General features: G+C 34.0%; 4 protein-coding genes across 4 annotated transcripts in view; 2 read left to right on the top strand and 2 right to left on the bottom strand.

The window, feature by feature from the left end:
• Positions 1-955: 955 nt before the first annotated feature.
• On the top strand, positions 956-3,316 carry LOTGIDRAFT_157426 (hypothetical protein; the record flags this gene model as incomplete). Its single annotated transcript, XM_009049638.1, has 4 exons — positions 956-1,065; positions 1,736-2,221; positions 2,689-2,899; positions 3,179-3,316. The coding sequence occupies 4 exons, from the start codon at positions 956-958 to the stop codon at positions 3,314-3,316; spliced, it is 945 nt and encodes a 314-aa protein (XP_009047886.1).
• Positions 3,317-4,211: 895 nt separating this feature from the next.
• LOTGIDRAFT_157425 (hypothetical protein) lies at positions 4,212-5,797 on the bottom strand (the record flags this gene model as incomplete). Its single annotated transcript, XM_009049637.1, has 2 exons — positions 4,212-4,482; positions 4,851-5,797. The coding sequence occupies 2 exons, from the start codon at positions 5,795-5,797 to the stop codon at positions 4,212-4,214; spliced, it is 1,218 nt and encodes a 405-aa protein (XP_009047885.1).
• A 1,437-nt stretch (positions 5,798-7,234) lies between these two features.
• LOTGIDRAFT_111587 (hypothetical protein) lies at positions 7,235-9,008 on the bottom strand (the record flags this gene model as incomplete). The annotated part of the gene is made up of 5 exons (XM_009049636.1): positions 7,235-7,317; positions 7,668-7,836; positions 8,225-8,353; positions 8,644-8,726; positions 8,909-9,008. 5 exons carry the CDS (start codon positions 9,006-9,008, stop codon positions 7,235-7,237), a joined length of 564 nt encoding a protein of 187 aa, XP_009047884.1.
• Positions 9,009-9,294: 286 nt separating this feature from the next.
• The window catches only part of LOTGIDRAFT_212786 (hypothetical protein), a gene marked incomplete at its 5' end in the record, with an annotated part of 31,936 nt that continues 25,762 nt past the window's right edge, over positions 9,295-15,468 (top strand). Inside the window, 11 exons of the mRNA XM_009049635.1 lie at positions 9,295-9,433; positions 10,279-10,420; positions 10,749-10,796; positions 10,984-11,158; positions 11,398-11,486; positions 12,174-12,546; positions 13,281-13,409; positions 13,647-13,713; positions 14,132-14,181; positions 14,731-14,874; positions 15,293-15,462. Of these exons, the coding sequence (XP_009047883.1) occupies positions 9,295-9,433; positions 10,279-10,420; positions 10,749-10,796; positions 10,984-11,158; positions 11,398-11,486; positions 12,174-12,546; positions 13,281-13,409; positions 13,647-13,713; positions 14,132-14,181; positions 14,731-14,874; positions 15,293-15,462 (1,526 nt within the window). The remainder of the gene's footprint in view (positions 9,434-10,278; positions 10,421-10,748; positions 10,797-10,983; positions 11,159-11,397; positions 11,487-12,173; positions 12,547-13,280; positions 13,410-13,646; positions 13,714-14,131; positions 14,182-14,730; positions 14,875-15,292; positions 15,463-15,468) is intronic.

Genomic DNA, 15,468 nt, shown 5'->3' with positions numbered 1-15,468 from the left:
AGCCATGTAAACAAGTCTTATGTTACATCTCGTCCTCGTACTGTCATTTTTTAGGTCAGCCATTCAATTCCAGTTCGTATACTTCGTGACAGACTTGTACACGTGTTTCCCTTTTTGTTTTCACTCTCGATTATCCTGCTGTCAAAAATTTTACTTGATAAAAGAAATTGACATAGACGTCCTGCTATTCTAAGCTATAATGTAGACGAAACCATTCTATCTTAGGGAGGAAGGTAAATTAGAATATTATATTTGTCCACAAGAATAATATCAAATCCGAACAGCAAGATAAGTGTGATGTCTGTTAAGAAATTTATTTGAATTACAGAACTACGATGTAAAAAATTATCTCCTACCATATTTCTAAAAAAAAAACCATTACGATGTTTATAACCAACATGAAAATGAAATATCCCTCTATAATAGATGGCGCTTATAAACAAGGGATTGCCCAACGGAGGGAAATCCCGGAGAAGTTGTTATTAAACAAGACTCATTCGGTTCTCCACGACTTATTTGTTCGTACATTCTTTTACTCTTTCTAATTCATGACAGGGAATTGGAACATTAAATATACATATTATAACTTATAAGCTTGTCAAATCTGTATCCTCACCCGATTTTAGTCAATAACTCGTGTACCCCCTCACACATTTCCAATTTTTTAGGTTATTGTTTCAGACTAGCCTAGGTGTTAGGAATCACTGGCACAGGTACAGGCATCTGAATTGTTCCTACCTTGAGGAGATTCGGGCCCACAGCACCTAATCTGTGAGCAGCCCGCTTGACAGTATTGTGACCTCAACCCGGGGGCCCCTAAGTCTTGGTTAATGATTCATAGGAACAGAAATTGTTTTGCAATCTTTCTGACAGATTCATTGTGGATGTAAAAATAAAGCCAAAGATGTTATGGAATTTTATTCTAATTATTGAAATTTGTTGATATTTTAGGAAAATGACTGTTCAACCAGAAGAAAGACAGGGTTATTTAGGTAAACTTGAAGACAAAACAATTGATGAATTGAAAGATTTATTAAGGAGACAAGAAAAGCTTTTATCTAAGCAGTAAGTATAATCTTAGAATCTGGAAACAAAATACCTGATACCACTCTGTGACAGGGTTTGTCAACGTGGCATCCTTTTTTGGAGAGTGTAGTCAATACTTAGAGTTGCATTGCCAGACAACTATATATGAATAACAATAGCTTGGACAAACAACTTGTGTGATCAGTCTACTTATTAAATTATAATTATTTTTTTTTCTTAAAGGGATTGTAAAGAGATTTTCTAAATTTTGTTTGTGTATGGGGACAATGATAGCATCAATTTGCGCCATTTCAATTTTCAATCAGATTTCAGTAATTTGAGCAATTCTACTAAAACTAAGAGTTTTATGAAGTCACCCATGTCATGTTATACAAGCATATTTCGCTGGGGCAATCTCATAAAACACTTTAGTTTTAGTGTAATTGCAGGAACCACAGACATCTGATTGAAAATTGGAATGGTACACATTGATGCTGTCAGTGTCCCCAAAATGCATAAATTTTTTTAGAAAAACTCTTAACAGTCTCTTTAAGGAATAATTTTGATCTCACTCATTAAGTCTGAAGTAATGAAGATGCAACAAGATCTGTTAAATATTTAAACTTTAATTGAAAAAGAACCTGGAAAGTCAAGTTAAGATTTTTATTTATTTTAGATATACATAATATTCTTATGTGTTTTACTTCAGGAATTTCCTAAGGACATTGCCAGACAAAGGATTAAAAGTAAAGAAATTTGCAGAAATTTTGGAATCCTTAATTCATGATAAAATTATTCAAGAAAAACAACTCAGTGGTGTTAATAGTGTACATTCCAAATACAACAGAACTCAAATTGTAAATCCAACTTCTGCTTTTTCATCAGTCAAACAGGAATCAGCAACAGAAGACTTTGAAGATGATGATGGAATAGACACAACTGATCCTCTGAAATCATTGATAAACCCATCTGCTTTATTAAATGGCGATAAAAAACAAATAGTGGATATGCGGATAAACTTTGAAACAAGTGCTACTACTGATGATATATGTGATTCATTAAATCAAGTGAAACTTTCTATTACAAATGAAAGAATACCTGACAATTCAGAACAATATGTGAACAGTTATGAACGTGTTTTACAAAGGGTTGAACAGCGTCCTGAAACTAAATCACGTTCTTTTAAACCCAATAGGTAAGTTGGTTGCTAATCTAAAATATATTCTTCCTGCCTTCTTACTTTTTTTAAACTGAGTTTCTCTAATTCTCTGATTGTGATTTACCCAGTCAGAGGCTATATTTGAAAGGGACAGGTAGGCCATTTTTTTTTAAGAATCATACTCAGAAACTTGAATTTTTTAGCTAAGCAAAGCTAATCTGTAACAGAGTTCACCGCTCACCCTCAAAATTTGACCCATGTGTGTCCAGAATTATCTGCGTTTGTATGTTAAATCTCATCAATTTAAGATACTCTGTGATATATAGAAAAGACATATATAGAAATAGTGAGTAAAATTCATAGTTTGAAGTAATTTTAAAGGAATTATATGATTTTCATACATTTACAGTACTTCTGAAGACTATTTACATATATTTAAGACTAAAATCAACCCCCCAAAAATGCAGCACCTAACCCTTTAAGGCATTGGTTCTTTTTTTCAGTTCATTATTAATATCAAAAGTTGAAGATTTACCTGAAAAGTTCAAGCCTTCAGCGCCGAAACCAGTATTAAGTAATAAAAAGAAGATTAAAGAGCTAGGTGTTGTAGAAGAGTCTGCAGCCTGTCCACCTCATTATAAATACAATAAAACACAGTTAGTCTCCACACTAGAATCTATAGAACTCATTAAACAACAAGAAGCTAAACAGGAGGTTACCTTTTTTTTCTTTTTTCTATTGCAGTTGGTCAGCAATTAAAATTGTGTAGAATATCCAAAATGGATACTGATACCACTTTCACTGGTAAAGTCATCTCTGTTATTGTCAGAAAGCTGAGGTTCTGGACTTTACTTAACAGATTTGATGTACAAATTTCTTTTTGGCACAATTTCTCTTTGGCAAAATATTGTGATGTGTGGAGTTAACAGACATTATTTGAATATAATGTGGTATATTGAGAATATATAAACAACATTAAACTTTCATTTTCAGGAACTAAAAGCTGAAAGGGCTGCTGCCAGACTAGCGGAAAGATTAAATATTAAAATGGATACCTATAATCCACCAACAACAGATATGGCGTATCCTTTGCTATATTATAACTTGTTCAATGTTCTTTCAGCTATCTGACCTGGGTAGTGTACTTCATTCAAATAGGATTCATTGAATGCACTGTAGTTGAACAGATTACTTGCTAATTTTTAATTTGTAACTTTTTAAGAAGGGATTATTAAAAATGCACAGTCTGTAGTGTCGAGACCTTGGTGCAAAGTCCCATCAGAATGGCATGACATTTTTTCCAATTCAAGCCCTCTGATGATCTTTTTTAAGATTCAGACAGTTGAGATCCACTTTTGGACCGGAAAAAATATGTGTAATTGCACATCAAATCTTAAATCTATACCTTCTGGAGCATTTCCAGTGTTAACCAGGCAATGATTATATTTTCTTGATCAAAAAATCAGCACTAGTGACATTATACTCCAGAGAGTGAGAGTTATTTTTACACCTTAACTTAGTATTAGATATCGTAAACCAGTTTTAGATAGTGATGATGATGATGATGATAATGATGATAATGCCAACATGATTAATCATGATGAAATGGATACATGACCTGTTTTTCATGATCTCGAGATGACATACAAGAGTTTAAAGATGGCTTTGGAATCCTGAAAGACATGCAGCTATCTAAAATAAATTGTTTTTTGATATAAATGGAATCATTCTAAAAGGAACCACAGAGATCATGGAAATGGCGCAAATAAAAGATATAAATGTTGAAATCTGTACCTTTTTAGAAAAAAATTCCTTCATCTAGAAGAGAAAATTGCATTTGCTGCCTCAGTGGATGAGCTACTTTGATTTACTGAATATATATACGTAAGTCATTTGTAATATGAAGAATTAGAAATTAAAATGTACACATATTTCATTATGTTTATTCATGCATTATAATAAATTGTACATCAAAATGAAATACATTTAAATTTGGCTTAGATTATTCCATTTTTAAATAAATTTGCTAATCTGATTCCTCTTCATATTCAGACAAAACAGCATCACCTAAAAACTCGTCAGATTCTTGAATCAGGAAAGTTAAACTCCTACTGCTGTTCACATTGAGTGTCTGGTTGGCTTTATACTGTTCACAGTTAGAAGTTTGGTCCTGATTAAATCTAACTGGACTAACATCAGGCATTAGGTAATATCCTGGTTTGTTAGGATTATTATCTGTAGCTGTACTGGTTAATTCTGGTGATCTTTTAATTCTTGTATCAGAGGAAAGATTGATACTGAAAATAAATTTCATACTGTCCAGTATCTTCACAATGTCAAGCTATTACGAACTGTACTTTGTATAATATTTAGTCTTTTAGTCTAGGGCTCCGATTGGCTGAATTGGTTACTGTACAATCCAATCAATTAGCTCATTCCGTGATACAAAAAAGGTGGTTATTGTAGTCAATGCATATAGTTTGTAATAGCTTGATATTGTGAAGAGGACTGTCCTGTAGTGTTTCTATGAATCATTAAGAGTGAGAAAGGGCCACAGAATTGCCATGGGGCCGAAGCCATGCCCGTGTGGAATGATAAATTTGAGAGTTTGGGCCAAAGCATCAGGTCTGACCAACCAAATCCGAAATAGGACCATTCAACATACCTTGCTCCCGATGATAATGGCGAATGGTTGATTTCCCGATTTTCATTGCTAGAAAGTGTAGAAGTGTCAGAGGTGATTGGTTTAGTTTCCCTCCAATTGTTACTCATCCTCGAATTATTAGACATCTGTTGACATTCTACACAATCATCTTCAGCGTCTTCGGTGTCTTCCTCAAACAGTTCAAATATGTTATCGAAGCTTATTGATCTCTTGATAGCTGTAGGTCTGTTGGCAGTTTCATGTAACTCTGCAGAAAGAATCATACAAATTTCAGCATTGTGTTGATTATCATTAGGCAAATAGTTAGCAGAATTACTAATTTGCTGACACCTTTGTTTGCGTTTTCTCATCAGAACGTTTGAATGATGCTTTTTGGAAATATCGGTTCCAGTTTTTACTGTTTCGTGAAATTTTCTTTCCGAATCCCTTTCTCCAGAGTCCTTGAAACAGAAATGATCAGGTTGGGTGTTAGGTATGTCTGGTAACTCTGGAACATCGTCCTCCTCATCTTCGATGATATTCCACCTTTTTCGTTTTGATGACGATTTGTGCAGCCATGTTCTTGAATCCTTTTTAAAGCGTCTTCCCATGCTATCTACAATGGTATAGGGATTGTCAGAATCACTGGAGCTATCGTCAGGTTCTTCGATTCTGATAGGTTCATGTTCAACAATTCCATACTGAGATGGTGGAGAAGCATTGTTTCCGTGAATTTCTCTTATATTCTCTTTGTTTAAGTTTTTTGTGTTCGCCTTAATTTTTCGTGAAGACTTGTGAAGCCATGTTCGCGAATCTTTTTTGAATCTTCTTCCGAACATATCTATGATGTTGTAGGGACATCTGTCTTCATCGGTTTCTTCCTCCAACTTACCCATACTGCTCTTCATTAATTTGTGTTCAAAATTCTGTTGAACTTTTGCTCGACAATCGTTCTTGTAAGCATTCATTGTTGGATTACTAAGTTTATCACAGCATTTTCGTTTGTTTCCCGATCACTACCATCACAGTCGCACATGTTACCAAGGGTTTCAATTCTTTTTACTTGTCATCCCTCCTTCTGAGATGTATGAGATGCTGACAATCGCATGACGTTATCAAAGCTGAATAATCCCTGTGGAACTTTTTTATTTGGTTGACGGAGACTGGTAGCAGAGCAGCTGATGATTATGATTTTCCGACTCCCGTTAGCTGTTGGAGAATTCCAGGGATGCCACAGTCGATGTCGAGATTGGCCGGGTTAAATAGATAGACCTACCATATAATGAATGTTCCAATTTTCATAGAATAATCGGACGCAATGTCGTGCTGCTGAAAACAAGGTGCTGACAAACAGAACAGATAAAAAAAATAGTTTATTCAGATTTCCGAATCTCATTAGAAAGGTTTGGTATGTTATGACACATACTTAGATCAATCTCTTATAGTTGAGAGTTCTTTGCTTGCATTTAAATAATCTGTTGCGGTCGTCTCTTTACATTCCTGTCAGATACGTTGTTTAACTATTCAAAATGAAATTTCTCATTTCGAAGCCTGACGACTCTTCACTCGTCTTTGAAGGATATATTTAAGCAAGAAACTATCAATCAATGCGGCTTTCATTCTGGGTCAGAGAGTTCTTTATCTTTACTGATGCATATTGATGAGATGGTGGAGGTTTGGAAATCTGAGTCCTTTAGTTTTGGACCACGATTGCATACCAATGGTAGCAACAAAACATTACAGTACATTTTTAATGAGGAAGTTTGCCGGGGTGATCGACATGACGTGTCAAAACACATGACCGATAATAAAATCAATATCGTTATCAAATATAGATTTAATTAAATTGTATTAATGATCAACAAATGATTTAGATTTATTAAAGGTATTTTAATCACTTTTTGCAATGTTATATAATTTACATACTTCATCACTTATATCTCGGGGCTAACAACTGAACGTTGACTACAAAATGGAGTCGAGTGTAGCTTGTCATTCTGTCTTTCCACATAGAATATAGAAGCTCAGGTTTCACTTTTCGGTGGATTAGAATTTTCAGCCATCATTTCAACTAAGGCTTTGAACATAAAGATGCGACTTAGATGACACGAGCATTACGTATGGTTGGATGGTGACGACGAGTTAACGCCCGCTTCCAGCTGCTGATATCGCAGACAAGTTGTTGGAAGTCGTAGTAGTTGGTAGTTGGTCATAGCCACGCAGATATACCTACTTCCAATAGAGCTGTACTGTTGCGTCCTATAACTATACGCTTTAAAGAATTCACAAGTCGCTGCAATTTTTTCGCAATGGCTTAAAAATGTTTTAGCCCCAGTAGCTATCAGAAATATCCAAGTAACCTTGGAAAGTTTCTATGTTGTAGATATTTCACTGGAATGGTATCTTTACGTGTCCTTCTTTTGTAAACTTTTTAATTCTGAATCAATCCTCGTAACAATCGTTGATACTTCAGCCATCGCACCTTTACCTGAAAAATGTCGTCAAACAAACCCTTAGCAAACAAAACTAAGTCACACTAAGTCAAAGTCCACAGGCTAGTCATCCTGGATCATTCAACCTAAGTGAGAGAACCATCTGTCCTCGGAAAATGTCAGTGCTTTTTAACCAGTGTACTTCGTTAGCATTGGTGACTTCGGAGACAAGACCCATTCCAGCAAAATGCATGACGGACACGATTCAACATGGATATTTCTATATCGACTTACAACAATTTTCTGGCAAATTAAATTAATTAATTTAGATAAATGTAAACTGTTGCTACATTGGATTTTGAACTTTCAACAGTGTCATGATAAGAAAAATTTGCAGAATAAATACCTTTATCGCCACATACTAATAATTTTTCTACGCATGGTATTTCCTTATAGCCCCATTCCAGTAAGATGGAAACTTGTTGACTGGTAATAGGATGATCTAACATACAGGTATTCATGGCTAGAGCAAACAGTAATGGTTTACTTAAATCCCAAGCTCTAACCACACACGTCTGTAATTAAAAAATAAAAATGAACGCTAAGTCAGTTTGCCTTAAAAAAATAAAGGTTCCCGCAGAATCAACGGATGATCTACACGGTGTCCGTTTAGCCCTTATAATCCTCGTCGGAGACTGATAGTAATGTTTCGGTACGGCATTATCGATGCAGTAGAAATAGAAGATCAGAACAGCGCCTGGACACGATTTCTGATATCGTGTATTTGTGATTCCTGGCAGAAACGCCTGACGAATTACAATCTTGTCTTGTTTACCTCGTTTATTCGCACCTTTACTGAAATTGGGCTTGAACTGATGAGACCAATATTTAAGGCACTGTATCTGTTTAAGGCACTTTCTTTCGTTTATATTCTGCTACAGATAATATATACAATAACCTTACCAATAGATTATCACATATTCCAGTTGAGATTTTGGCTAAAGTGTTAGCATCTAGGGGTGCTATAACAAACAGATCAGCCCATCTTCTTAATTCAATATGTAACACAGGATCTCCTCGCTTCGTCCATCTCTGTAAAAACAATATTTTAAGTCGTCTTTCTAGGTAAATGCTCAGTTGTCAGTTCATTTGGGGAATGCATAAATGCATTAACTGTCAAAGATTCAGGTCTCTTCTTGGCAGTCATTGAATTTCATGGACATGCAGTTCAATGCTGAAAAGCTTACCCTTTGGAATATGTCGGCTTACTCGGCTAATACTATAAGATAGAACGTACTAGATAAAAAATAGTAGACAGTTGCTTTATTCCGAGAGAGTTCTTGGAGGGGTGGTGCTGTCATTTAAAGGCATAAGATACTTACCGACCATTCATCCTCATCAGTTAAAACCTCACATTTCACTTGTTGGCGATCAAAGAAATGTAAAGAATGGTGTGTAGATACAACTTTTATATTTATCTGAAAATAAGAACACAGTGAAGGTCTTAAATGATTTAATTTGTTGACAAGGTAAGTAGGATAACTACATGACAAAATGCCTTAATTCCCTTTTCTGGACACAAGAATAGCCTAATAGGCTACAAATTATCATTAGCCTATTATTTTTCAATATAAATATAAATAAAACATTTTACCTCTGCATCATCCAGTGTAAGTAACTGTTCTACAATCAGAGGTAGTTTTAATGCAGCCACACTTCCACTGGTACCGATAAGCACATTATACATTACCATAACTTAATTTTTAACAGCATGAGATATCGTTCCTTTAACAGTAATTATTGCATGTAGTGGCTTTAATCTTTAGTCTGTTCGAGTACTACAAGTATGTGATTGGGTCCTGAAAATAAAATATAAATGAGATTGATCTAATATTTATCGCTCGAAGGAAAGAAGTTTTTTCTTGGATTATCCGAAGAATGAATTGTTCATCAAATGAATTATAATACAATAACATTGCGATTCGTATAAATTAACAAGAATATCTACTATATAAAAACGAACTGACCCCAAGATGGCATCCGAAAACGGGGACGTGGATGAAAATAATGATGAAAATATATTATACGATCTTTCTGTGCAAGCAGAATGGCTGTTCGAAAATGAAACTTTTGTAAGAATGATTATTTGTCTTGATGCTTCTGTATTATTTCGTGATCAATTAAGATCAAGGCTACAATAAATATGAATCGACGTTCGACTCACCTTAGTTCAGTTTTCATAACAAAATAATTGTCTCCCTTTGAAATACAGACCACAACAAATTCTGATTTGTTATTGGCCTAACAATACCTTATCTGACACTTTAGGATATAACGAGAAGGTTTTGTTGATTCAGTAATGTATTGGAAAACAGTTAACATACTTTCATTATGAATATCTTCTTGAAATAGAGTTCTATGTAGGGCCTAGTATGTTACAAAATTATATCCTGAAAAAATGGCAGTTTTACTCTCCCACCTCAGTCATCTTAGAATTAATTTCTTTGGCGAAAAGGAAGAAGTATGGATGTAAGAGGAAGCCAGCTGCTTTGTATTAAATAATATATAAGATTTACCAGTTATTTCCACTTTTGCAGGCAAGGTTGGGTACATCACAACAAATAAGAACAGCATCATTGATAAGTAGAACTTCATCTGCAGTTCAGAGTATGTATAACTTTTATTTTTAAAAGTTTGATTGTATTTGCACTATCAAAGTGAATTTACTAGGCTTATATCAAAGATCTCTTTGTTGGATGTTTCATTTTGTAGACTGAATAATGTTGATTCTTTTTTCTGATTCAGGAACAGCATGGACATTTTTAAGAACATTAGGTGTACCATTGCAGTAAGTAATTCCTTTTTCTCAAATAATAGCACTCATAGAATTAAGGTTAAGGTGGCATGTGGCAAAATTTGTAAATTCTGTCACTTCAGTGTTCATGCAAATAAACTTAAATTTCCTGTAAATAACTAGAATAAATGTCTTCTGTCCCAAGCACCGTGGTCTCTCACAGCTCGGCCTACTACTGAGAGGCTCATTGTAAATTTTTTGACTGTTTTGTTATTGTTTTACAGCACAGCTACACCATGTATTTTACCTCAAAATCTCATCAAATTAGTCAACAGTCAACTCAACTGGCACTTTGCTGTTAGCAGGTAAAGATATAACTAACATTGAAGTTTTGCAAAATTGGAGTGAAACTTTATTTCCAAGAGGTTTAAGCCTAAGCCTTGGGTGGAGCCTAAGCTGTTCTCGCAGAATCGTGAATTATAATATTAAAATTTTGACCTTAACATTTTGAAAAATGTAAGTGTGGAAATCTCTGTCAATTATTGCCAAAGTTACAAACTTAATCCAAATGGGATATCAGCTATTTCAAATAGTAAATATGCCTTTTCTTTACAAAAATCAATATATTAAGATGCCAGAATCCTTAAATACAATATGGTAAGCTTTTGTAAGCAAATATATTTGTTATTTCAGTGATGGACGATTTATTGCAGTTCTCCAAGACAATTGTATTGAGATAAGGTAAGGCCAACTACCATTTCAATGTAATGTTTTAAACTACTTAACATTTTTGTATACCAAAAAAAACCTCTTAATACCACAATGACTCTTATTTAAATCATTTTCCTTAACAAATTCAAATCTGAGTTTCATTTCTGCAATTCTAGAAAAATGTACTGCTGTCATAGATCATTGTTATATGTTTCAGATCTGCTCGAGATGAATTTGAGTTGTTAGGTAAAGGTGGTATACCTTTAGACCTGAATCCACAATGGAGGTGTGTAACATGGAGTAATGATGATACGATGATAGCTTGTTCTAGAAGTAATGGTACTGTTGATGTTTTTGATATTGTTGGCACACATCTATTTACCATTCCTGGTGTAAGTTTAGATTTATTTGATATTGTTGGATTCATAAACAGGGAAAGTATTTTCATGTAGATCCTAATAGATATGAATTGGATTGGAGAGATTAGTACAGAGACTATCATGATAGATTATTTTTATATGTGCCACTGACCTGGCAAAAATTGTGTTGCAGACTTTATTTACCATTAATGGAGCATTTTCTTCGTCTGCAAGGAAAATTTTATGCAATATTTTGTAATCTGCTATTTCAGGATGTGAGTTCATCTGATACTATAGGATTAGACTATAGTATGTCTGTAGCAGCACTGATCTTTATAACTCATATTAGTAAAGAGAAAGAGTAAGTTCTTCATCATGTCATATTATATCTGTTATATTGAACCTTGTACTTTTACTTTTACAGGAGCAAAGATGCAAACTGCATATGCTTGTCCCTGTTAAGGATTTTTTGGATGTCAAGTAGGGCAGGGTAAAATAATGGAAATAATCTAAATAATCGATTATCGTTGCTAGGAAATGATAATTTCAATTATCGCATATCAAATTTCATAATTGATTAAATGTCAAAGTTACATTTTCTTCACTGTACTTGTTAACAAGTAGATATCTTTTCCACATAGGTTCCTTTTAAACGCATTATTTACCCACAATAAGCTATAATAACCGATCAAAGCAATAATATAATTCTATGACACAAAAATAACCTATGAAATTAAGAATTGCGACATGTTTTTAATTGAGTATTTATAGGGTTTCTCTTTTAAAATATTTCAATTATTAATCGATAGCTTGCCTTCGAGAATCTCTCTCAATTTGGTAATCTTGAGTTTATATGTATGGACAGATGGTGTTTGTCAAAATCCAAACTTTGGTAGAACTCAAAAACTTCATTAGCTTTAATATCTTCGTCAAAATATATTTTTTAATTAATTGCACTAAAAATATTTGCATAATATATATATAAACATATTGTCTACAAAAGCCGCAATATTCTAGCAAAAACTAAATGATGAACTTTCTATTTCAGGGTGATAGAATTATTGGTGGTCAACTATCATGGTAGTTTAAAAAGTTATATAGTTGATATTGATAATGGCTATACATTTAATCATGCCTTTGTATTCTCTCAATATTACCCTGTTGGAGTGAGTTCTATAGTCTACAATACAAAACATCAGTTATTGATATTAGGTGGTCTAGGACTGCCTCAAGATGAAAGTTCATCACAAGCTATTGTTGGTGGCATCACTTGCTGGAGAAGACTTTCGGATGTACCACATTATAAAATGGTGACTGATTTAAGTGAAGATTTGTATCAGGTACTTTTTATCTTTTTACGGGAGAATTGGGGATTATGTTATGATATCATTAGCTGCTACCAATGTTTCGCCAAAATTTTGGTTTGGATTTCGCGGTTCGTCTTGTGGTTCAGATTGTCAATACTTCAACAGCTATTTTCTTAAGGCTAGAAATTTTTTAAATGCTAACTTAATGCAACATGCTTTTCGATACTAAGGAAAACACTTAATTCATGCATCATGCTTGCTTAGCCTCCAATTAAATTGATACGTGATAGGTGGCTATTGCAGTCAGGGTATAAGACAATATTCACAATAGCTTGATACTGTCAAACTACAACTATAATGAAATAAATATACTCTGTTGTTTCAGATACAGAAAAAGAGCAGTATGTGGAATAAGTTAAGAGTATGTTCTTTATACAACTTTAAAACCACACCCTTGGTAAGACTAGAATCTTCTCCATATTAACATATTGTAATACCCTCAATTTTGTAATCATCACTGATGGTGGAAGGTGCTAATTTGGAAGATGTTACCTCACATAGAAATGACACAATATTGATATTCCATACATTCAAAGTATACTTATAAATAAAACACAGCTTGTAGCACACAGGACCTCAGTTGAACGACTAGACACTTTTCCAATGTCCCTCTGACCTGCATCACTGACAGGGGAAACTGGGGAAAGAAAAGAGTTACAATGATCACTCATCAAAATGATCATGGGGCTTACAATAATTGAATGACTGTACAGTAATTATATCTTACATGTCATTGATTTGCAGACTTTGACCAGAAATAATCTTTATATGTTTGTGATAAATTGTAGGATGGTATTTATAAGTTATGTTTATCACCTAAAGGAGATATATTGGCGGCTGTTCATTTTTCGGGTAAATTATCATTTTGGGATGTACCATCTTTTCGACCACGACAATCATGGCACCATGAAGAGCAGGTATGTTATAACATGCAGTTAGAATTATTACTTTTCTCTGTTACCTAAGCACTATAAACAAGCTATGATACATTTAAACATTCAAAAGTGATTTCATGCATAAGAATGGGCAGTGGTGGAGATAACAATAGTACATGTTGGTGTATATGAAGAGATGATTTAAGACAAAGATATGGACAATTCACTTTATTTCTAGGTAGGTCTTAGTTTGATAGGCAATGTTTTCTTCTATTGTAGCCCTATATAGATGAAATCAATACTAAAGAAGAAAGTATCAATAGACAGAAGAGAAAAGTTATGAAAGGTTTGTTATTCCTGATGATTTAAATCCTTTGGACTTCAACCCCAAATGTTCAATATCATGTATCTGTATTTCTATAAAACAGTGAACATACAATCTATTTAATGAACCTAACCACGTCTTGAAATAGTTTCAAATACTGAAAGTGATTATAAGGAAGTTTTCTAAAATTTGTATATGTGTATCAGGAACCTTGATAGCATCAATTTGCACCATTCCAACTTTCAATCAGACATCTGTGGTTACTGCAATTCCACTAAAACTTAAGTGTTTGATGACGTCAGTAATTGCAAGATATGCATTATCAAATAAGGCTCACATAAAGCCTTTCAGGGTGAAACTGAAAGTAGAGCTATGACTTGAATGACATCAACTGTTGTATATATGAGTTTAATAAGGAATGTCTGAATTTTTTTTGTAGAATTGGTACCACATAAACAATTGTTAGATATAAATTTCTGGTCTGATAAGGTATGTCAAATATCAACATTACCAATTCTTGTTTTGAATTTGTGACCACTAGAAACATAAACCACACTTCATCTTATATCTGGTAAAGTCTCTGAAGTAAAAAATTGGTTCATGTTATATTTGATATAAGAAGAATCAATTTGATAGATTACTATCAAAGTAATCAAACTGCCTTCAGCCTATATAGCATATGAATTGCCAATGCTTTGATATTGTTTTTGCATACAGTTGTGCAAATGATACTTTGTCATTCATGGGACAATAAACCGAGGCCCTGTGTGCCACAGACTGTGCATGTTAAGACAGTTGGAAATCGGAAAAGAGCCAGTTAATGCCACTGCCCTTGCAAAATTTCCCTCATTGCACCCTGCATGGCATTTCCCGTCTTCATTAGCCCACATGGTGCAGAAAGTAGGACGTAAAACTCCATTCATTTCATTTGATAATGTCTACCTATGATTTTGCCAGCTTCTGAACTTATGACTATTGTCGGTTTTGTGATTTGACTCTAATGAAGACCAAAAACTAAAAGATTTGTACATTATGTAGGCTGTGATACTGGCACGATGTACTGGAGCATTAACTATATCATCAGTTGAAACATTAGAGAATTTACTAGGAACATTACCAGAATGGTTTTCACCTTGTCTCAAACTGTCCCAAACATTGGAGGGAGAATTTCTCATTTTGGAGGTAAGTCAAAATATATATTAGGTTACTGTTACTGAATGCTTAAATGGCTGGAAAACAACAAGTCAATATATAAAACATCTTAGAAGTGGGGTTGTTTGATTGATGAGGTCTGCACATTAGGGTTTCATCTGATCAACCGATAGTTCAATAAAACATGTTGGAACAGAGGTTAGAATCCATTCCACATGTCCTGAAAAAAAATTAGGTGCAGACAGAATTCAAAGTGGTGGAGAAGGAAATAGATTGGAAAAATTTGAATATGACATATTCTGTATCATTCAATTGAGGGCAGAATTAGAACAGGCCAAATCTATTTAGAACTCTCCAATGGAGGACCAGAACTGATTTGCACTCATTGCACCAAATTATCTAGCAGACGACATTCTTTTCACAACAAAAGTCACTACTTTTATTTCAGTGTGAATATAAACTACCATCAAGAAGTATACTTGATACATCTACTGATCAATATGAAGATTCTGATGAAGAAGACGTTACCATGGTAACCAAGGCCACCAGATATACCAAACAAGCTTTGTATTATTTAACTGATAGTGAAAGATTCTCACCTCCCAGAAAAAAGCCAATGTTAGT

This window comes from Lottia gigantea, assembly GCF_000327385.1.
Source record: "Lottia gigantea unplaced genomic scaffold LOTGIsca_14, whole genome shotgun sequence".
Classification (NCBI taxonomy): domain Eukaryota; kingdom Metazoa; phylum Mollusca; class Gastropoda; family Lottiidae; genus Lottia; species Lottia gigantea.
Note: the sequence above shows the minus strand (reverse complement) of the source record. Positions and strands in the feature narration are given on the sequence as shown.